Raw genomic sequence first — 23,425 nt, 5'->3', positions numbered from 1 at the left:
TTCAGGTTTTGTATTTCTTCCTGGTTCAATTGTGGTAGTTGATACATCTCTAGGAATGCATCCATTTCTTCCAGGTTATCTAATTTGCTGGCATAGAGTTGCTCATAATATGTTCTTATAATTGTTTGTATTTGGTGTTGGTTGTGATCTCTCCTCTTTCATTCATGATTTTATTTGGGTCATTTCTCTTTTTCTTTTTGATCAGTCTGGCCAGGGGTTTATCAATCTTATTAATTCTTTCAAAGAACCAGCTCCTAGTTTCGTTGATCTGTTCAACTGTTCTTTTGGTTTGTATTTCATTGATTTCTGCTCTGATCTTTATTACTTCTCTTCTCCTGCTGGGTTTAGGCTTTATTTGCTGTTTTTTCTCTAGCTCCTTTAGGTCTAGGGTTAGGTTGTGTATTTGAGACCTTTCTTGTTTCTTGAGAAAGTCTTGTATTGCGATATATTCTCCTCTCACGACTGCCTTTGCTCCATCCCAGAGATTTTGAACAGTTGTGTTTTCATTTTCATTTGTTTCCATGAATTTTTTTAATTCTTCTTTAATTTCCTGGTTGACCCATTCATTCTTTAGTAGGATGCTCTTTAGCCTCCATGTATTTGAGTTCTTTCGAACTTTCCTCTTGTGATTGAGTTCTAGTTTCAAAGCATTGTGGTCTGAAAATATGCAGGGAATAATCCCAGTCTTTTGGTACCGGTTGAGACCTGATTTGTGACCTAGGATGTGATCTATTCTGGAGAATGTTCCATGGGCACTAGAGAAGAATGTGTATTCCGTTTCTTTGGGAGGGAATGTTCTGAATATGTCTGTGAAGTCCATTTGGTCCAGTGGGTCATTTAAAGTCTTTATTTCCTTGTTGATCTTTTGCTTAGATGATCTGTCCATTTCAGTGAGGGGGGTGTTAAAGTCCCCCACTGTTATTGTATTGTTGTCAATGTGTTTCTTTGCTTTTGTTATTAATTGCCTTATATAATTGGCTGCTCCCATGTTAGGGGCATAGATATTTACAATTGTTAGATCTTCTTGTTGGATAGACCCTTTAAGCGGATATAGTGTCCTTCTTCATCTCTTATTACAGTCTTTGCTTTAAAATCTAATTTGTCTGATATAAGGATTGCCACCCCAGCTTTCTTTTGGTGTCCATTAGCATGGTAAATGGTTTTCCACCCCCTCACTTTCAATCTGGGGGTGTCTTTGGGTCTAAAATGAGTCTCTTGCAGACAGCATATCGATAGGTCTTGTTTTTTAATCCAATCTGATAGCCTGTGTCTTTTGATTGGGGCATTTAGCCCATTTACATTCAGGGTAACTATTGAAAGATACGAATTTAGTGCCATTGTATTGCCTGTAAGGTGACTGCTACTGTATATTGTCTGTGTTCCTTTCTGATCTATGCTGCTTTTAGGCTCTCTCTTTGCTTAGAGGACCCCTTTCAGTATTTCTTGGAGGGCTGGTTTCGTGTTTGCAAATTCCTTTAGTTTTTGTTTGTCCTGGAAGCTTTTTATCTCTCCTTCTATTTTCAATGACAGCCTAGCTGGATATAGTATTGTTGGCTGCATATTTTTCTCGTTTAGTGCTCTGAAGATATCATGCCAGTCCTTTCTGGCCTACCAGGTCTCTGGATAGGTCTGTTGACAATCTAATGTTTCTACAATTGTAGGTTACATATCTCTTCTCCTGAGCTGCTTTCAAGATTTTCTCTTTGTCTCTGAGACTCGTAAGTTTTACTATTAGATGTCGGGGTGTTGACCTATTTTTATTAATTTTGAGAGGGGTTCTCTGTGCCTCCTGGGTTTTGATACCTGTTTCCTTCCCCACATTAGGGAGGTTCTCTGCTATACTTTGCTCCAATATACCTTCTGCCCCTCTCTCTCTTCTTCTTCTGGGATCCCAATTATTCTAATGTTTTTCATCTTATGGTATCACTTATCTCTCGAATTCTGCCCTCGTGATTCAGTAGTTGTTTATCTCTCTTTTTCTCAGCTTCTTTATTTTCCATCAGTTGATCTTCTATATCGCTGATTCTCTCTTCTGCCTCATTTGTCCTAGCAGTTAGTGCCCCTATTTTTGATTGTACCTTATTAACAGCCTTTTTGATTTTGACTTGGTTAGATTTTAGTTCTTTTATATTTCTCCAGAATGGGTTTCTCTAATAACTTCCATGCTTTTTTCAAGCCCAGCTAGTATCTTTAATTTATTTATTTAATTTATTTAAACAGCTAGTATCTTTAAAATCATGATTCTGAACTCTAGGTCCAACTTCGTACTAATGTCCATATTGAGTAGGTCCCTGGCCGATAGTACTACCTCTTGTTCTTTTTTTGAGGTGATTTTTTTCCTCTTTTCATCTTGTCCAGAGGGGAACAGATGAATGAGAGAACAAAATGCTAACAGGTTAACAACGTCCCCAGAAAATATACTCTAAACAAATCAGAAAAGACCTGCAACCAGGGGAAAAGAAAGGGAAAGAAAGAAAAAAGAAAGAGGAAAAAAAAGAAAAAGAAAAAGATAAAAAGAAACAAAAACAACAAAAAAAAACAGAATATGATCAAATATGATCAGGCTGGTGCATAGATCAGTGCCACACACTAGATTTTGAGTGTATTTTGTTCTGTTAGAAGAAAGTGCCTCCTAAAATTTTAAAGAAAGACTTAAATATGTACAAAATAAGGGTTGCTACGATGAAGGGATGGTATATGACTGTAAAGATGAAAAGTATAAAAAAATTTTAAAAAAGAAATTGATAAGGTGTTTGAAAAAAGAAAGAGGAGGATTGAAAAAAAAAGAAAGAAAAAAAAGGGGGAGAGAATGTGATCAGGCAGGAGACTAGAACCAAGCCATACACTAGAGATTTAGTGTATATTTTGATATGTTAGAAGAAACCACATCTCAAAATTTTAAAGAGAGAACAACTTATATATATATATATATATATATGTGTGTGTGTGTGTGTGTGTGTGTGCCAAAAATAAGGGTAACTACTATGAAGGGATAGAATATGACTCTAAAAAATAAAAAATAATTTTTTTTAAAAAAAGGGATAAGATGTTGGTTGAAAAAGGGAAAAAGAAAAATTCAAAAAAAAAAAGACAGTTAAAAAAAATTAGCTTTGAAAGACTAATGAATCATGGTAAAAAAGCCATGAATTCTATGTGCAGTATTCCCTTAGTGCTGGAGTTCTCCCGTTCTCATTGATCAGTAAACTTGGTCTTGGCTGGCTGTTCTTGCTGATCTTCTGGGGGAGGGGCCTGTTGCCATGGTTCCCAAATGTCTTTGACGGAGGCGGAATTGCCCCGCCCTTGTCGGTCAGGGCTAAGCAATCTGCTCGGGTTTGCTCTTGGGAGCTTTTGTTCCCTGCAAGCTTTCCGTATGGCTTTGGAGGACGAGAGTGAAAATGGCGGCCTCCCAATCTCCGCCCCAGAGGAGATGAGAACTCGGGGCCCCGCTCCTCACTGCGCCCCCAGAGAAAAGCAGTCACTCCCGTCTCCCTGGTCTCCGGCCGCACTCCGTGCTCACCTGGCCTGTGACTGAGCATTTCTATCTCTGGCACCCAACCCCGTGTGGAGTCTCCAAACCCAGCAGATCCCTGCGGTGCACTCACGCACTGCTCTTCCCCGGGGGAGGAAGGGGAGTCGCTCTGCCGCTTGTTGGGTCCCTGCTGGAGGAGCAGTGGCCCGACTGTCACCGATCACAGTTTATGGCAACCCCGAGCTGAGAGCCCACGCCTCGGCTCCGTCTATGCAGCCGGCTTCCCCGCTCCCATACCTGGGAGCTCTGCCGCACTCAGGCACCCCCGGTCTTTCTGTGACCCCGAGGGTCCTGAGACCACACTGTCCCAGGGAGGGTTCCACCCCCCGCTTAACCACTGGAGCGACGTCCCTCAGTGGAGCTGACTTCTAAAAGTTACGATTTTGTGCTCCACTGCTCTATCACTTGCCAGAAGTGGTGGACGGAGGCTCCCTCCCTTGCCATGTATCCTCCCAAATATCGCCAGATTCACTTCTCTGCACATCCTACCTTCCAGAAAGTGGTCGCTTTTCTGTTCAGTGAGTTGTTGCTATTCTTTTCTTCGATCTCCTGTTGAGTTCGTAGGTGTTCAGAATGGTTTGATCCCTATCCAGCCGAATTCCTGAGACCAGACTAAATCCAGGTCTCCTACTCCTCTGCCATCTTGCTCCCTTCCCCCCCAATATTTATTTTTTAAAGATTTATTTATTTATAAGAGAGGGAGAGAGAGAATCTCAAGCAGACTCCCTCTGAGCATGGAGCCTGATGTGGCACTCAACCCAGGGCTCGACCTTATGACCCTTGAGATCACAACCTGAGCCAAAACCAAGAGTTGGACACTTGACCAACTGTGCCACCCAGGCACCCCTGAGATAAATATTTATTAAATATCCATGTGATTCTGCCCTATTTATTTCTTCACCTAATATACTGATAGAGTTTACCTAAGTTTTTTTTACCAGTTTTAATATTTAAAATGAGCTATTTATCCATTCATAAAAAATAAAATATAATCAGCTATTTAGATTGAGAACAAGGAAAAGAACCTCAGTTGAGTTGACATTGTTTATTATCCTGGAACCATGAAATTGAGGTGTAATTTATAAATTGAATAGCAAATTCATAGATTTATCTTTCAGAATTTCTTTTTCAGACCTTCCCCTTGCTCAGGTTCAAGAAGAGAGTGAAGAGGCTCGTTCTGCATCTTCTTTCTTGGCAGAAGTTTCTCAATATACAAATGGGTGAGTAGCAGTCCATTAGTCCAACCTATTTGAATGTTGTTTTAATAATTCCACCTTTTAGTTTCAGTTGTTTGGCAGAATAACTTTTGAACCGTTTTAATTCCAGTTTTTAAAAATCAGTTGAGGGCTTTTGAAATAACAGGTACCCATTTGTTTCTGAGACTGAAACAAGTTTGGATACATCTTTACTCTTGTAAATTGTTCTGGGAACATTGGCAAAAAATGATAGAATTTTAACAAGTGGCAGCATTTAGAATTTAAATAAATGTAGAAAATAGAAAATAGGTCATCCTTTTAAAGCAATCTATACAGTTGATGCACTTTACTAAATAGAGGTTTTTTAAGACTGTTCTCTAACATATGAAATACATTGGCAGTGCAGAGGCTAAAACCAAAAGTATAATAGGAGTGCCCTGCTGAGCTCCACTTGCTACCACACTCTCATCTTTGTTTTCACCTTCTTTACCGTTTTTTATTTGGGTTTTCTGTTTCATTTTGTTTTTAGTTTAGGCACTGAAGGTGGGGGGGTGGGGTTGCAGAAGAGAGAGAGAGAGAAAGAGTGTGTGTGTGTGTGTGTGTGTGTGTGTGTGTGTGTGTGTGTGTGTGTTAACTAGGCTTTATTTTTTAGAGCTGTTTTAGATTTACAGAAAAATTGAACAGAAAGTACAAAGCATTCCCGTTTACTCCCTCCCCTCACAAGTTTGTCCTGTGATTAACATCTTGCATTAGTAGATTTGTTAAAGATGACAAACCAGTATCAATACATTGTTATTAACTAAAGTCTGTAGTTTACATTAGGGTTCACTTTTGGTGTGGTAGCATTATAAGTATCATATAGAATAGTTTCATTGCCCTGTGAATCACCAATTTGAATACAGAAATCAAGAAAGTATTAATTTTTTTTAGCTAACTTAACTCCTTTGGTTAGTTATTGATAAATATATCTGATTCACATTTCATCATAAGGGTAAGGAAAATGAAGATAATAGTTATTTGCTTTAAAAATCTACATGGTAAAAGATGCAAGATCTGTGGTTTTCTTTAGGAAACTTAGAAGATTTAAAGACAAAAGCTACTGCCAGTTAAATATTTTGTGTTAAATGGATAAAAAATATTTAAATATTTAGCTATGTTTTTAAAGGGGGATGTGTCTAGAGTTTTAGTCTGATCAGTATTCTGTTCTATTCTGGAATTATTTCCCCCCAGCTGCATTGGATGTGGTGTTCCTGGCTGGTATTTGTGGGTCTCATTGAAGAATGGCATCACCCCTTACCTTCGCTGTGCTGCATTGTTTTTCCACTATTTACTTGGAGTAACTCCACCTGAAGAACTGCTTACCAGTAAGTAGGAAAATGAAATCTCAGAGTAGCAAATAAGGGAATTTTTTTTTCCTTGTCTTCAGCCTCAAAAATATAAGGTGGGGACAGGCAAGAACCACTTCTCTATTCCGTCTTTTTCATCAGCGTTCACTCCCGACATGTGTGCCTCTGCCTCGGTATAGGTTAAAGGTGAGACCAAAAATGAGATTAGCCTCATAAATATGCAAAACCTACTCATGGCTCCTATCTATGTATAGTTTATGTACTTGAGCTTATAAAATGTCTGCACACAGAATATAACTGAAAGGATATGCAGAAAATTAGAAACATTGGTTACCTTTAGGGAAGAGAATGTTTTGGCTAAGTAGGAGGAAAACTTTATTGTATACTCTGTTATTTGAATTTTGAACATATGACTATTACAAAAGAACTAAAATCCTGCTAGGACAGGCCTGTTGGAACAAACCCAGGACACATATATCTGAGTAACAATCATTTCCTTTCTTCTTTACTTGCCTTAAATCTAGATCAAAGTAGACAAGGCTTCCTTGTGGCTTTGTATGGGTAAAAATCTGAACGTTTGTATGATTTTGGAAGCGTCACCAAAATTGTTCAGAGAGTCTTGCTTTTGTCCTTTGAGATTAAGCTGAATGGGTCAGCTTTACTGGCTATCACCTTTTTTATCTTGAACTTAGTTCAGTAGGGCTTATTTGATCTAGGTTTGTTCTGATTCTATATACAGGCATACCTTGTTTTATTGTGCATCACTTTATTGTGCTTTGCAGATACTGTGTTTTTTACAGATTGGAAGTTTGTGGCAAGCAAGTCTGTCAGCACCATTTTTCCAATAGCATTTGCTCACTTCATGTCTGTGTCACATTTTGATTATTCTTGCAATATTTCAAATTTTTTCATGATTACATTTATTAGGGTGATCTGTGGTGATTGATTATGACTGGCTGAAAGCTCAGATGATGGTTAGCATTTTTTTAGCAGTTTTTTTAATTAAGGTCTGTACATATTTGTTTTAGACCTAATGCTCTTGCACACTAAATAGACTACAGTCTAGGGGCACCTGGATAGCTCAGTCATTAAGTATCTGCCTTCGGCTCAGGTCATGATCCCAGGGTCCTGGGATCGAGCCCCACATCGTCCTGCTCCGCAGGAAGCCTGCTTCTCCCTCCCCCTCTACCCCTGCTTGTGTTCCCTCTCTCACTGTGTCTCTCTCTGTTAAATAAATAAATAAAAATCTTAAAAAAAAAAAAGATTACAGTCTAGTAGAAACATAACTTTAATATGCCCTGGGAAACCAGAAATTCACTTGACTTGCTTCACTCCGATACTAGCTTTATTGTGGCAGTCTGGAACTGAACCCGCAGTTATCTCCACAGTATGCCTATAAATGGGGGGCTACTTTCCAAGTAGTTGCCTGTACAGATGTGTTGTTCGCATTTTTAGAAAGTCATGTATTAATTTATCTAGTTGGTGCTGTAATACAACAGTGAGTAAGATTAAGTCTTTTACTGGGAGGAGACTAAATGTATACAAACAGATAAATGTACATAATATAACGTCAAGTGGTGATAAGTGCTACCAAGAAAAATAAAGCAGGTCATGGGGATAGAGAGTGCTGGGCTGGAGTAATACTTTTAGTAGATAGTCATAGAAGACTTCTTTTTGAGCACACTGAGCAAAAAGATGTTGAAATAAAGATGGGGTTGAACTGGACAGAGTTGAAGGAAGAGTATTCCTAAGCAGAAGGAACACTAAATGCAAAGGCTTTGCTTGACATCATCAAAGAATAGTAAAGAGATTAGTGTAGCTGAAGCATAATGAGCAGGACAAGGGTGGTAGGAGATGAGGTTCAAGAAGCAGCCAGGGGCAGATCATGTAGGGCCTTTATGTGTTTTGATAAGGACTTTGTGTTTTGTCCCTTTTAGTGGTGTGGAGAAACCTCATCAGGAGAATGAATGAATCAGATTTGAAAGAATCACTGTGTCTTATTTGTCACCCACTTTTATAGAGTATAGAAATGAACATAAGCAATGAAGAAATTCTATTCACAATTTGACCAGATAAGAATAATGTGCTTATTAAATGTATTTTTATTCTCTTGCAGATCCTGCAGAAGGAGAGTACAGTGCACTCTGTAGCTATCTATCTTTACCCACAAATTTGTTCCTGCTTTTTCAGGAATATTGGGATACTGTAAGACCCCTCCTCCAGAGGTACTGTGAGGGCAAAATATCCTTGTTGGGTCATTATACAGTTTGGAAATTTTAAATTAAAATTATTTGCTAAGCTTTTAGATTGATTAGACTTATTGAAGTGGGTAACAAAAATATAGGAGATTCCTAATTCACACAATCAACGAATTAGAGATAAGTCCAGCAGCCATGGGCAGCTGGACTTTGCACTTGTCCCACCATGATTACCATTCCTTGTACTATTCTTTCCTGCAGCTGCCATTTCTTGCCAGTATCCACCATTGACCCCAGCCCCTGGGCTCTAATAATACCACAGTTTCCTTTTGTTCCTCCAGCCTGGGAGAGGTGGTGGCTTCCTGTTATTGGCTAATCTTTGGGTCGCCTTGCCTTTTTCTCTCCTGATTGGCTTTGCAGCCCTTCTGTCACCTTTATTACCAATTCCTGGTATTAAATTCCATCTTCAGAATGGTTTCTGTTTTTCTAGCTAGACCTTGATTGATTAACCCTTTAAAAAAGAGGGGCGCCTGAGTGGCTCAGTTGGTTAAGCATCTGCCTTCGGCTTAGGTCATGATCTTGGGGTCCTGGGATCAAGCCCCGCATCGGGCTCCCTGCTCAGCGGGGAGTCTGCTTCTCCCTCTTCTCCCTGCCTGTGTGCTCTCTCGCTATCTCTGTGTCCTCAAATAAATAAATAAAATCTTAAAATAAATAAAAATAAAAAGATGAATAAAAGAAAGGGGGAAAATAAATAGGCAGACACAAAAACGAAGGGAAGAAAAGCAGAGGGGTAAGATGTGAGAGAGGTCTAGCTGAGGGAACATGGAAAGAAAGGACAGAAAGATTTGGAGCGGGTGGCTCACTGATGAACACTGTGCTGAAGTTGTGATGACCTGTTTGCTTTTCTCTTGGCTCCCCCATATAGGTGGTGTGCAGATCCTGCGTTGCTACACTGTTTGAAGCAGAAGAACACCATAGTCAGGTTGGTTTTACTTCTCAATCCTCCTCTCCCAACCATCTACAGGCTGTGTTTCCAAAAGTAGTTGGTTTGTGTAACATGCTTTCCAGTCTGTCTTCTTCATTCTCACTCAGTACATTGTTTCCTACGTTTCTGTTAAGTCTTTCCCGGAAATAGGATTCCTCCTACAATTGATTTTTTTTCTTGGAGTGGCTATCCTTTCCCTCTTAAATTGTTTGACCCCACCAGCTCCTCTTCCTTAAGCTCGTGCATGCTTATTAAAAGGCACCAGAGGAGATGGCATCTTGGAGCTGCCAGTTTATTAAAATCAGAAAGTAGTAACAGTATTCCTATACACCACTTTTTTCCTTTTGAGAATAGAGTAAGATATAAATAGAACCAGTCCCTCTTCCCCTTCCCTTCCGATCTGTATACTTAGAGATGACCCAACAAAACTGTTCTTCAGCCCTCCTATCTCCCTTATGTCTCAATCAAAATCCACCTCTTCCTCAAAGACCAATTCAAATGTGACCTCCTCCTGCAAGTCTGCCCTAGTAATATCCTCTCAGCTGTGTGCGTGCATGTGTGCCTGCCAGCACCACAAAGCACTAAACAGTAAACTCACCAGGGACCAGACTGCATGCTTATTTTCTTTGTATCCTCTCCTGGGCCTGCTTTCTGTTATGTATGTGTCTAATTTTTATTCCAGTTGAATTGCATCAGGAAACAAGCAGAGCGATTGACCCCTCAACCTTAAATGCTAACATCAGTACCATTTTTCCATGGCTAAAGCAAACATTGTGACACAATGTGCATTTGCCACCTTCTCTTTTCATCTTTCTTACCCCTTGAACTTCCTTCCCCTTTACTGTAAATGTACATATGCTACCTACTCCTTAACCCAACTTTAGTGATTTAGAGATTATAGATCCAGCTTTGATAACTTAGATACAGTAGTATTCACATCACCAAGAAAAGAAAGAGAGAGAGGTTTAAAAGATGAGTACTTATTTTAAAACTGTTCATCTCACACAGTTTTTCCTTTATTTCAGTTCATTGTGTGCCTTTTAGAGAACTACTATTTCCTCAGCATGGTGCTAAAATACTTTGGGGAGTTAAAAGACCTAACACATACAGCTTTTTGGTCATGGATAATTTACAACCTAATTATGTACATAAAGTAAAGACATAAAATAGTATATGGAATATACTGTTAATGCTATATAAATTTAAAGCGTAAAAGATTCTTATTGATGCAAAGTTAGTCTTAGAGGAGATAATTTTTAGCTGAACTTAGAAGGAATTATAGAATTTAGGTTGATTGGGGGGCGCCTGAGTGGCTCAGTCTGTTAAGCATCTGCATTTGGCTTGGGTCATGATCTTGGGGTCCTGGGATCAAGCCCCGCATCAGGCTCTCCCTGCTCAGCAGCAAGTCTGCTTCTCCCTCTGCCTCTGTGATCTCTCTTGCTTTCGCTCTCTCTCAAATAAAAAAATAATAATAATAATTTAAAAAAAGAATTTAAGTTAATTGGAGTTTGAGGATAGAATTTCCACATGATTGAGAATGCGTTCCCAGGGCATGCATGCAAGGCTTTTATTGTATCTGTATTGTGTGGTAAGAATGAATAATAATATTTGCAAATATGTTTTCAAGTACTAAGTGTATTATGTTCCACTTCAATATCTTATTGAGTCTTCAACAGCTGTGAGGTTCCTCCATACTATTATTTATATTTAACATTTCTTAAATCAGCATGAGTCTTTATATTTCTCTCTCCCCACCACCTCAAAAATGTGTTATTAAATTGATGGTATGCCTTATGGCTGAGAAAGTATAATATATCCATCCTCTATTTACAGACCAGGAAATACAAGCTAAGGTTCAGTGACTTGTCAGATACCAGAGAATTTAGGATTTGTAGCGAGGTCTGTCTGATTTCAAAGCCTGTGTTCTTTATATTACCTTCCTAGCCATCATGGAAATCTAGCTAGAACAATTTAGTCTTAGGAAATAGTGGGAGTTGAGTTGGAAAGGAAACCAGATGATGAAAGATTTGAAATTCTAGGCTGAGAAACTTGGATTTAGTGTAGTCAACAGGAGGAATTACTGTGGGTTTCAAGTATGGATCCTTTTGTTATTTTTAAAATACTCTTTACTTGGTCAATTTTTGACATGGGCTTATTTACTCAGAAGTAAAATTGTCTTTTAAATTACATTTCTAGATACCCTAGAAAAAGAAATAGTTTGATAGAGCTTCCTGATGACTATAGCTGTCTCCTAAATCAAGCTTCTCATTTCAGGTAAGAAGAAATATATTTCTAAAAATTTTTTAAGCTTGCAATTGGTATGCACCACCACTAGTAGACTTTTTTAAAGTGACCACTGAGCATCCTTTACAACAGTGATTGTCAGTTTCTTTCTTATCATTGAGGTGAGAACCATAAAACAAACAATGATGATAAAGTGTACAATTCAGTGCTATTTAGTGTATTCACAGTGTTGTGCAACCACCACCTTCTCTGGTTTCAAAACTTTTTCACCATGCCAGAGAAACACCTTGTATCCACTAAGTAATCGCTCCCCATTTCCCTCTTTCCTGATCCCCTGGTAACCAATAATCTGCTCCCTGTCTCTGTGGATCTGCCTACTCTGGATATATCCTATAAAAGGAGTCATATAACTTATGACCTTTTGTGTCTGGCTTCTTTCACTTAGTATAGCTTTTGAGGTCATCCAAAGTTGTAGCGTGTATTCATCCCTTTGTTGGCTAAGTAGTATTCCACTGCAGGGATGCTTGGCTGGCTTAGTCGGTGGATCATGCGGCTCTTGATCCTCGGGTTATGAGTTTGAGCCCCATGTTAGGTGTAGAGATTACTTAAAAATAAAATCTTAAAAATAACAATAATAATATTCCATTGTATGTATATACCAGAGTTTGTTTATCCATTTATCTATTGATGAGCATTTAAACATCTTTTCATGTGCTTCTTGGACATTTGTATCTGTTCTTTGGAGAAATGTCTGTTCAAGTCCTTTGTCCATCTTGTAATTGGACTGTCTGTTTTGTTGTTGAGTTGTAAGAGTTCTTTATATTGAAGGGGAGGAAAGAGGGTCAGAGTGTCCTTTTTGCACCTGCTGTTTCTTAAGTAACTTTAATTCAAAATATTCAGTATGCCAAAGTGGCATATTTTGGGGTGGCCTCTTCTGTTCTCTTTCAGTATATTCTGGATATTCAGCCCTTATCAGATTTTTATTTGGCAAATATTTTCTCCCATTCTATAGGTTGTATTTTCATATTCTTCATAATGTTTTCACTACATAAAAGTTCATTTTATCTATTTTTTTGTTTGTTTCTTGTGCTTTTGGTGTCAAAACTAAGACTTCATTGCCAAATCTGAGGTCATGAAGATTTACCCCTTTGTTTTCTTTCAATAGTTTTGTAGTTTTAGCTCTATATTTAGACTGTGGATTTGTTTTTTAAGATTTTATTTATTTATTAGAAAGAGAGAGCACAAGCAGGGGTAGCGGGAGAGGGAGAAAGAAGCAGGCTCCCCGCTGAGCAGGGAGCCTGATGCGGGCTCGATTCCAGGACCCTGAAGCGAAGGCAGAGGCTTAACCGACGGAGCCACCCAGGCACCCCTACACTGTGGATTTATTTTGAGTAATTTTTGGAATGAGACGGGAGGTCCAACTTCATTCTTTCTTTCATTTGGTTTACAGTTATCCCAGCACCATTTTTTAAAAGACTTTGTTCCCTCATTGGATAATCTCAGCACCCACATTGAAAATCAGTTGGTCATAGATGTTTGGGTTTCTTTCTAAAGTCTATTCTATTGGTCTATATGTCTATCCTTATGCTAATACCACACTTCTAAATTACCATAGCTTTGTAGTAAGTTTTGAAATTATAACGGGTCAGCCTTCCAACTTTTTCAGTGTTGCTTTGTGAATAGGCCATACTTTTCTGCTTCTTTGTAAGCTTTGTTAGTTTTGTTTAGAATTGGACATTTTGATTATTGTAGTAGCTCTGTAAATCAGATTCTACTCCCTCCCCAAGAATTGCTACCGTTGCTTCATAAAGGCTGCAGGTGTCTCTTCAGTGACTTTTCCAAACTATTTTTTGCAAAGACTGTATTTCTTATTGTGTGTTCACCAAAGTCTCTGTTCCATTATCTCTGCAGTCAGCCAGTGAACTGACAGAGATTTCCTTAAATTTCTGGATCCAGTAAGAAAAGTGAAGAGAAGAAAAAAATATAAAGAATATTCTGTCTCTTTAAATTCCCTCTACCATCACTGCCAAGAAAGTCACTTCAGCCCATAGGGGTTGAAACAATGGCCAGTCTCTGCATCAGCCCTTCAGTGAGCTGCCAGGCAGAACTAAACACACAACCATGATTTTTGAGGACAACGTCTCTATTACCCATCCTGGCACCAGGAAGCCACCACCCCGATAGCTACCTGCTATAGGGCTGGGGGATAGGAGCTGGTAGCCACTACACAGAAAGCCAAAATTCATGGAAATTTACCAGCCTCTTCGTTAAGCACTGCTGTGGATGCTGCAAGTGTTCACCTAGATTCCAAATTCCAAAATAGTTGCTTCAGACAGTTCTTGCCAGATCAGCAGTTGTATTGGTAAAGGAAACAATTCCTGGAGCTCATAACTCTACCATCTTATAGGATATCTCCCCCTCAACTTTTTTTTAAAGCTACAGGAGCCTTTTTTTTTTTCTTTTAGCATTCTAAGAATCATCATTTATTCATGTATCTTTAAACAGTGTTTTACGTGTAGAATTGTGGTCAGTACATCCATCCACTGAAATAACACTGTTCTCAACTTCATAAACAAGTAGTTCACTTAGAAATATCTTTTATACATGTGTCTTTAGCACTGTTTTATGTACATTACAGTGAGGTCACCATATCCTCACTGAAATAACACTGAAGAACCCTTTTTTCCCAAGCAAAATCTTAATGACAGTAAAACAGGTAATAGCATTGTGGCTCAAGTTTAAGCCTGGATATTAGAGTAGTACACCTCCTTAGCCTTTTCTGATACCGTGTTCCCCACTACCTCAATCAAATTAAACACCACACTAAAGCAGTGTTTCTCAGACTTTCTTTCATCTTCCTCTTCCCTTTCACTGATTACTTTCAAATAAAAAAAAAATCTGGATGATGAAGACTAATAAGTACAATAAACAAGTTACATTATAGTCATTACTAATATCATGTATGAATTACCTATTAGTTGCTTTTGTAAGAAAACAGCATGAGCTTAAACACATGATTCTATATGATAAAGTAATGTCCTATAAAGTTAACAGTTTACACTTACCTTGCTATAATATGATGTAAGTTATTCAAATAACATAAATTCATGAGCTGTACACCACCAATATAATGTCCCTGAATGGAGAAATTATATTCATACCCACCTTAGCCATTGGTGTGTGAATATTTCATATTTGAATCAAAATGCATCATGTCTTAAAAATAATAGGCTAAAATTACTATTGATGCACTTATGTATCCTTGACACTGAGGTGGCATCACACCACCACCCATAGAAAATCAGACTAATAATGATGACAGAAATTAGCAGTAACTTGTAATTAAAAGGCAAGAATCTGGGGCGCCTGGGTGGCTCAGTCGTTAAGTGTCTGCCTTCGGCTCAGGTCATGATCCCCGGGTCCTGGGATTGAGCCCCGCATCAGGCTCCCTGCTCCGCGGGAAGCCTGCTTCTCCCTCTCCCACTTCCCCTGCTTGTGTTCCCTCTCTCGCTGTGTCTCTCTCTGTCAAATAAATAAAATCTTTAAAAATAAATAAAAAAATAAAAGGCAAGAATCTCAGCAGTCTGAAAATCAAAACCTATTCAAAACTTCATTGATGATATACTGGTAATACAGCATCTCTTCCCCAAATTGCAGGAATTCCAAAGCTCAGTTAGGAGTTTTGTAATATTAAGTAAGCTTTGTACAGCAGCCAAACTTCTTAATAAACTTAATTAGAGCTCTCAGAAAACATAAATAACTCTTAAATTTTGTTTTAAGTGTACCAGTTAGTAATTCTAAGGAACTGCCTTGGCATACAAAGTGACTATTGTAATCCTTAGTCATATGTTAAATAACTTGCTGTCATTTGAAGGGGCAAAGAAAGGGATTGCAGTTTATCATCATTCTGAGGGTTTGAAGAGCCCTTATGTGGCCCATTTTGAGAATCACTGCCCTACAGAATGACTAAGGAAATTCTCCTATTCTGTTATAACCATTGCTTTGAACCCTGAAGCCAGGGGAGTTTAACGGGCCCAGCAGGGGCTTGGGCAGCTCATACTCCCGCCTCTGTTACTAGATAGAATTGGTCTTGGTGTTAGTTCCCTTGCTGTTTGTCCCATGCAGGTTAAGTTCAGCCACCTAAAGAAATGGCTGAGCCATTTACCTCGCAGCCCTTAAAACGTGAGCTAGATGGGGGCGCCTGGGTGGCTCAGTGGTTAAGCGTCTGCCTTCAGCTCAGGTCATGATCCCAGGGTCCTGGGATCGAGCCCTGCATCGGGCTCCCTGCTCGTGGGAAGCCTGCTTCTCCTCTCCCACTCCCCCTGCTTGTGTTCCCTCTCTTGCTATGTCTCTGTCAAATAAATAAATAAAATCTTTAAAAAAAAAAAAACATGAGCTAGATGATTTCAGAGATTGTATCCAGCTCTGAATTCCATGATTCTCCTAATCTTAGGGCTGTACTGCAATCCCAGTGAATAGATGTTATCTTCCCAGCATTAAAGAGTATCACTGTTGGCTCTTAGGAAGATCTGAGAAGAGTGTTAGTCATTAATCACAGTGAAGAGCCCCTTGGATGATATTACTACGTACTGGTTTCAAGTAAAGTGAAAATAAATCTTATGATCTCTTCCAGTTTTATTGTCACCACCAGTTTCCATTAAGACTGAGCCATTTCTACTGTAGGAGGGTAAGCTGCCCAGTTACTATACTTTAGGTATCACCTCTATTTTCCTCTATAGGATATTAGTGACTAGGACTCAGCCATCCTGCATGAAAAGTGAAAGGTTTTGGCTTTATCCAAAAAGAGCTAAAATTATGTTCTTCCCCCTGGAAGTGAAAATAGCCTCCTCATCTCCAGGAGATAGGCGTGGAAAACCTATGCACAGAGCTTCTGCTCCTATGTGGACGGTGGTTTTCTTATCTTACCTGAGAAACAAGGAATCAGAGAATAAACCGTTAATGCCTTACTGGAGATGGACATTCTTTTGGTGCTCTTTCTTCTGACCCCATTATAAGCCACATTGGATCTCAACTTAGTGGTTGCATTTATTTATTACTCCCCAAATAAAGGAATTCTTGATGTTCCTTATATGTCCATTATAAGGGAGAGAGAGGAGTGTAGAAAGCTTCTTTTTAAAAAGATAGCCACTATTGCTTTATTTCAGAGAATGAGCAAGGCTGTAGCATACTACTGTGTAAAATGGTACATCTCAGTGTACTAGTTGGTTCAATTCAAGCAAGTCAATTCTGTCACTTTATCCTTCCTAAAGACTTGCTTTGTTTCCCAGATAGAGGTGTATGAACTCTAAGACTACAGTCTCTCATTTCAACCCTAAAGATCTCAATACTTAAAATGGACAGGAAATGTGTCTGAACCCTTACTGCACATTTGTGATTTAAAAAAAAAAATACACCTAACAAGTTCATATTCCTCTAATATTGAAGACTGTAAGCTTAACTAAACCAAGCCAGAGGAGGTAGTTGACTATAAATTGGTCATCTCAGATGAAGACTAGATTCTATCAAAGTATCTCAATCTCAAGGCATATTTAATTGCCAAACTATGGGAATTATCAGGACACTATATATTTAATAATACGTTTTCTTCCTTGGATTAATCAGGAGATTTTTTTTGTTAAGTCCTTATTAAAGAGGAATGATCTAATTAAATGTTTTCTTGTGTTTTGGGCTGCCTGGGTTGCTCAGTTCATTAGGCATCCAACTCTTGATTTCAGCTCAGGTCATGATCTCGGGGTTGTGAGATGGGGCCCTGCATCGGGCTCTGCGATAGGCATGGAGCCTGCGTGGGATTCTCTCTTTCTCTCTCCCTCTCTGAATGAATGAATGAATGCATGAATGAATGAATGAATGAATTTCTTGTGTTTTAAGAGCTTTCTTTGCTGCAAAGCAGCCAGTGATGAACACAATTCATTGCTAACTGGATATATCAATGCTTTTTATTGTTTCTCCACCATACTGAATGTTTTCTTCCCCTTTGAGGTGCCCACGGTCTGCAGATGATGAGCGAAAGCACCCTGTCCTCTGTCTTTTCTGTGGAGCCATACTGTGTTCTCAGAACATTTGCTGCCAAGAAATTGTGAATGGGGAAGAGGTTGGAGCTTGCATTTTTCATGCACTTCACTGTGGAGCTGGAGTCTGCATTTTCTTAAAGTGAGTAGTGAGTGTTCTGGAAGCTTAATAATGAACTTAAGGAATCTGGATCCAATCTGGAGGCTATTATGGTAGGATACTGTGTTAATAGGAAATGGTCTATCAGAAGTTAGAGTATAGACTGGTTATTCACATGAAATTGCATTTGAGAAGATACTACAGAATTACAGAATAAGTTTTTTTAAAAAAAGGATTCTGTTCACATTTTAATTATTTGTGGTATATTTTAAGCATGATAGAGTTTGTATTAATTACTCTGGTGTTGTATAACACTCAGGTGTCGTGAAAGGGCTTGGAGTCTTAACACTTATATTTAAAAAGTATCTATACAAAGTTGTCCTTTGACTATGTTCATTTTCTTCATTTCCTCTATCAAGCAACCATTGTTTTCCCTGGTCTCTCAGCAAAAGGCTGAGAGTGGAACAATATGTTTATGAAAGAAGAGTACAAGTTCCCTGAGAGAAATAGGATTCAAAGTGGAGACGTGTGCTTTTTCTTTCCATTCTCCCCATGTAACGTAGTTTCTGTTAATGTAAGCCCAAATATCTCACTAACTATGGAATATATAATTATTGCTTGTAGACATCTGTTGGAACAATGGGAATGAATTCATAGAAGCCACACCCAAACACCTATTTTCTTCTTTTAGGAAATTTACAGCATATAAACCCACTACCTATTCCAACTATTTATTTTATGTTACTCGGTGGTACTTAACCCTTCTGTACACATGCACACAAACATTCTTTTTATAGCTTCATTTCTAGGCGATAAGAGTCCCAAGTAACTTCACAGTGGCAGTGGTTCTTCATAATCTGCACTGTTAGAGGCTGGCTCTAACCGGAAATGGCTTGACACTTCCTAGCTGACCTTCTTTCTGGCCCAGAGTTATCAGAACAAGAGATGTTGTTGCCCTTCTGTTAAGCTCCCTCCCCACTCTAGGTTGTAGGTCAGGAAACAACAGAAACAACCCAGGCCATCATTTTCCAGGGTTATCTTTGGCTCAAGTAGGACGGGTTCCTTCCTCTCTTCAATATATTCAGTCAGTATTAATGGTCCCATTTCCCTAAATCCATTGATCCTTTCCCATAACTTCAATAAAAATAGCAGTGGTCACTGTCTTTTATTTATCAAAATACAATTTAGTCTATTTGTCTATGTTTATTGTCTTTATACTGAATTCGTAACAGATATTGGCCATGTCTTTTCTCTAGATTAACTTTGATGTAGTGCCTATCATTTGCATACATGCACTTAATAATATTTCCTGTTACTGTTTTGTCCTTCAGAATCCGAGAATGCAGAGTAGTCCTGGTTGAAGGTAAAGCCAGAGGCTGTGCCTATCCAGCCCCTTACTTGGATGAATATGGAGAAACAGACCCTGGCCTGAAGTAAGATTGGTTTGTTTTTCATTTTAGTCACATTATTGTACATGGACGGTAACAGTTTTTTAAACACAGAAACTAATGCTAAATATTGAGAGATATTTTTAAATAGGTGCAAATTAAAAATATTAAGGATGATACCATCCTAAATGTAGCACATAATTTTGAACAACTTTGTGCTTCTCCAGAATGTGAGGGTAATACTTCCCTAAAATGAAAGATACAAGCCATCCAAATGTTTGAATGTTATGTTATTTTTAATCAGCCTTTCTTCAGAATTACTTAGAAGGCTTAAGTATGGAGGTAGTCTTTGGATTAAGGGAGAAAATAGCTGAATGGTGCTTTGTTAATGACTGAGGATAAGATCTGGGTTGTTCCAGAAAGGAAAGAAGAAGCAGAATTTTTTACTTAATTAGGCAACTTGAGAATACCCAACCAGCTGAGACACTTGAGTGCCTCCAGAATGAGACTCTCACAGTTCTCCATAATTGCAGCAGCCAAACTTTAGTCATTTCGGGTTAGCTGATCTACAGTGTTACAAACTGTACAACCTTAGGATTGATGTGGAATAGTTTTGTTTAAATATTTGCTAATCACCAGCAAATTTGTTATGTCATGAGGACAACAATAAGCAAATATTTCTGAGCATCAGAATATAATTTGAGGGCTTAGTGTTATACCTCAGACTTAATCTCTACTATACAAAGACCAGAAATCAAAGCTAAATAAACTGTATGAGGCCAAAAGCCATTAAAGCCCCATCAGACTACCCAAAAAAAGAATAGAGCTGCTTCATGTTATAAACCTCACATTCAAACGGGGTCTCATAATGCCTATGATATACTTTGCCTATTTTCTGAATAATCAAGGAGTAAATTTCTGCTTCATCAGTTAAATAATCTATTAAGTTCATGGTGATTAGTGGTGAAGGGAGAATATCCCTTTTAAAACTCTGTCCTGGTGATTCCTCCCAGCTCTAAGAACATCCCAAGAGTGTGAACTAATTTAGGCAATAAAGATGTAGCAGTTATTTGATTTGAACTTACGTGTCGGGTTTTTTTGTTTTGTTTGTTTTTTTTCCTGAAGGAGGGGCAACCCCCTTCATTTATCTCGTGAGCGGTACCGGAAGCTCCATTTGGTGTGGCAGCAACACTGCATTATAGAAGAGATTGCTAGGAGCCAGGAAACTAATCAGATGTTATTTGGATTCAACTGGCAATTATTGTGAGCTTCAACTCTGCCTTGGGACAATCACAAATGAAGACAGTAATGAAGACTGATTCAAAATTATGGAGATCTTTCTGAGGGCTGGGGAGGGGTTGGAGGGTCTTTTGCTCCATGTCCAGATTTACATACATCAATAAAATATTCCTTAACGGAGTATTGCTTTCAATTAGTGAAAATATGCTTAAAGGAGAAAAAGGACATTGATTAATCTGTTTTATGTTCCAGAACACTAAAAAATGCTTCTTTACCCCAAGTCTGATTCTGCTATCTCCAGAAAACTCATTTCCCTTCATAATCTGTCCCACTTCATTTCATTTCATTCACCTGGTAAATGAAGTCACATTAAGCAGTTGTGGACATTTTTATATGTTGGTTAACTCTTCTACAGTTTTGTATTTGGTATTTCCCACACACACCCAGGTTTAGTTTAGCTGACGTTGGAACACTGTGGAACACTAATCTGTGGTAGTCTTCCTTGCAGCTAAACAGGAATTGCAGAAACCGTGCAGTGTACTTCAATTGAGAAAGTTTGAGTAAATTTTTTTTATTATTTCTCTTTTAAGGAAATACCCCTAATGTGCCACTTACTGTTTCAGCCAGAAATTAAACAAATCTTTCTCTGGGCAAAGTTGCCATTTCTAAGGCAAATTTCTGCTAGTGTGGAAAAGCTTTTTTCGCACTGTAGACCTCAAGAACAGGATAGGGTAGGATAATGTATTCATTTTTCATCCCTCATGGGCCAAAGAAACTGTAGTCCTCACCTCTTACCACAAATAGCTTTGCTGAGTTTTGAAATTATACTTTCTATTTTCCAAAGGCAAATTTCTAAAATGAGTTCACTTATCTCTTGTTCGTGGCACCATCCTATTTGACTCTTAAAAACCTGATGCAGTTCTGAGATAAGCTATCTCTAGAATGAGGATAAGAAAATTCCCCCAATGAATGGAGCATGGCAGCTGTCAATTAAGAACAATCAGACTGAAGCCAATTCTGTAACTTTCCATGTCTTCGTAAAAGATAAATCCTTCAGTTGTTACCTGTGTGCAACCTTTTCATAAACTCTGGTTTTATGACTAGTACAGACAACCAAAAAAGCCATGTGATCAGTGGTCATGTGTCCTGTTATAATATGCTGTGGTTGAGCCATCTTGTTTATAAATAATAGAGCTCTCCCAAATCTGTGCATAGACTTCTTGATTTTTGGCTTTACCTTTTTATATCGAGAACTTGTGATATAAACAGCAGACAGAAAATAAATTGAAAACCTTCCATTTTAGCTTCTGTTGTCTCTGGAGTGATGTTAGGAATTTGAAAGATGCATTCAAAGACCCTCCGATTTTGCCTTTGGTGACTATCATCCTATATGTGTGTGAATGTTTTCCTATCTTCTTTTTGCTCAGCAAAGGCAAACAAATAAAAATACATTTGCAAAGCGATGATGCACATTTGGGGTTAGATTTTTTGGTATTTTTATGTAAAGTAAAGAAAAGGTGGGCTTTGCAGTAAAGGATTGGCATGAACAGGCATCAAAATCACAATCATGATTATCTACTTGAATAATTATTGTTCAGAAGGTATCAGGAAACAGATAAAATTCCACTGAACAATTTGTAACAAGTGATGAATGAGGATCAGAAAATTCAGTATTCAGCTTGTCCAATTTACCAGTATGATTAAATGATTAGAACATCTCCCTTTATTTCTGATAGAAATAATGGGTGGATTGTCTGGGAAATCTGAGCCAGAAAAGGCAACAGAAGATGCTGACTTCTGCCCTGACTGGCCCTGGTTTAGCAAAGATAAACTGACTTTTTATTTCTAGTCTTTTTATATTCACTTCATAAACCCTGGGGTTAAGCTCTTAAGCTGCCAGAGGGACTACCCTGTAATGGCCAGTCAGACCTTTACTGCCAAAGAACCCATTTCATACTGAGTTCCACTTTTGAGATTGACTCAGACCCCTGTACTGGAGATGAATATGTGTCTCAGTGCTGCCCCCAGCCCTAGGGATTTCTAATTATATTCAAATATCATAGTGGTTTGCCTTCATCATTGCAAACAATTTAATTATGCTTATGGGGTTTACTTACAAATGAGCAAAAAGTCACTTTATTTTCATTAGTGTAGTATGTGGAGGAACTGGTTCAACAGGATGGCTCCAAAACTGTGTTTTTCTAATGTTTTTGGTGAGGGGCTGACAGGAATTTTAATGATAGAGTGAAGAAAAACATATATCTGTATAATTAATTTATTTCGCTGGTGTATGGGCTGTGAGTTCACCCGTTAGTGGTCATTTGTCATTTCATAACAACTATGCATTTGGTTCACTGTGATGATGATCTATATCTAGTGACTGCAACATGTTTATACCACTGATTCAAATTCCATCCATGATGAAGTTATACAAACAATGCATATATTGATATCTTTTATTGCAAAATGTAAATTTAAAACTTGTATAATGTTCTTGTGCTTTTTGAAATAAAATATCTTATATGTGTATATTTACAAAGAAAAAAGGGACTTCTCATGTTTGGGGATTTGGGTTTGAAGTATAAAAATCTGTACTTAGAAAGGAGCTCTAATTAAATGTTACCTCTGCCAGCCCAGACAAATTCTTTAAAACACATAGGTATTGGGGTGCCTGGGTGGCTCAGTCGGTTAAGCATCTGCCTTGGGCTCAGGTCATGATCTTGGGGTCCTGGGATGGAGCCCTGCATTGGGCTCCCTGCTCAGTGGGGAGCCTGCTTCCCCCACTCCCTCTGCCTGCTGCTCCCCCTGTTTGTGCTCTCTCTGTCTCTCTGACAAATAAAAATCTCTTTAAAAATAAAATAAAAGACACAGGTATTCAGTGTAATGGTCTCCAAACTTTCTGACCATACATTCCATCAGTAAATAATTTTTAAGCATGCACTATACATACAGAGAGAGAATTTTTTATATTCAGTACAGTACTAATGTATTAAGTACATTATAAATGATTGCCCAAAAATGGGGGTTTAAAAAATCAGCTGAAAAATAGAATATTTCTATTTAAAAACCTCCAAGTGAATCTATGCATCTCTTTGGGTATGTACACTCCATTGTGGACACAACTGTCTAGAGCAACACTGTCCAGGAGAACTCTGCAATGATGGCAGTGTT

The 23,425-nt window shown here is 38.4% G+C and overlaps 1 protein-coding gene across 3 annotated transcripts in view; it reads left to right on the top strand.

The window, feature by feature from the left end:
* UBR1 (ubiquitin protein ligase E3 component n-recognin 1) overlaps positions 1-23,103 on the top strand; it is a 152,574-nt gene extending 129,471 nt beyond the window's left edge. Inside the window, exons 40-47 of one of the 3 annotated variants that reach the window (XM_027570929.2) lie at positions 4,662-4,749; positions 5,956-6,089; positions 8,188-8,296; positions 9,195-9,251; positions 11,451-11,528; positions 17,499-17,669; positions 18,959-19,060; positions 20,141-23,103. In XM_027570929.2, the coding sequence (XP_027426730.1) occupies positions 4,662-4,749; positions 5,956-6,089; positions 8,188-8,296; positions 9,195-9,251; positions 11,451-11,528; positions 17,499-17,669; positions 18,959-19,060; positions 20,141-20,282 (881 nt within the window). In that variant the 3' untranslated portion in view covers positions 20,283-23,103. Of the gene's footprint in view, positions 1-4,661; positions 4,750-5,955; positions 6,090-8,187; positions 8,297-9,194; positions 9,252-11,450; positions 11,529-16,131; positions 16,186-17,498; positions 17,670-18,958; positions 19,061-20,140 lie in introns of those variants that run through there. The other 2 variants (XM_027570930.2, XM_027570931.2) reach the window with 2 other exon arrangements.
* The last annotated feature ends 322 nt before the right edge of the window (positions 23,104-23,425 follow it).

This window comes from Zalophus californianus, chromosome 6, assembly GCF_009762305.2.
Source record: "Zalophus californianus isolate mZalCal1 chromosome 6, mZalCal1.pri.v2, whole genome shotgun sequence".
NCBI lineage: Eukaryota > Metazoa > Chordata > Mammalia > Carnivora > Otariidae > Zalophus > Zalophus californianus.
This window is presented reverse-complemented; position numbering and strand designations above follow the sequence as displayed.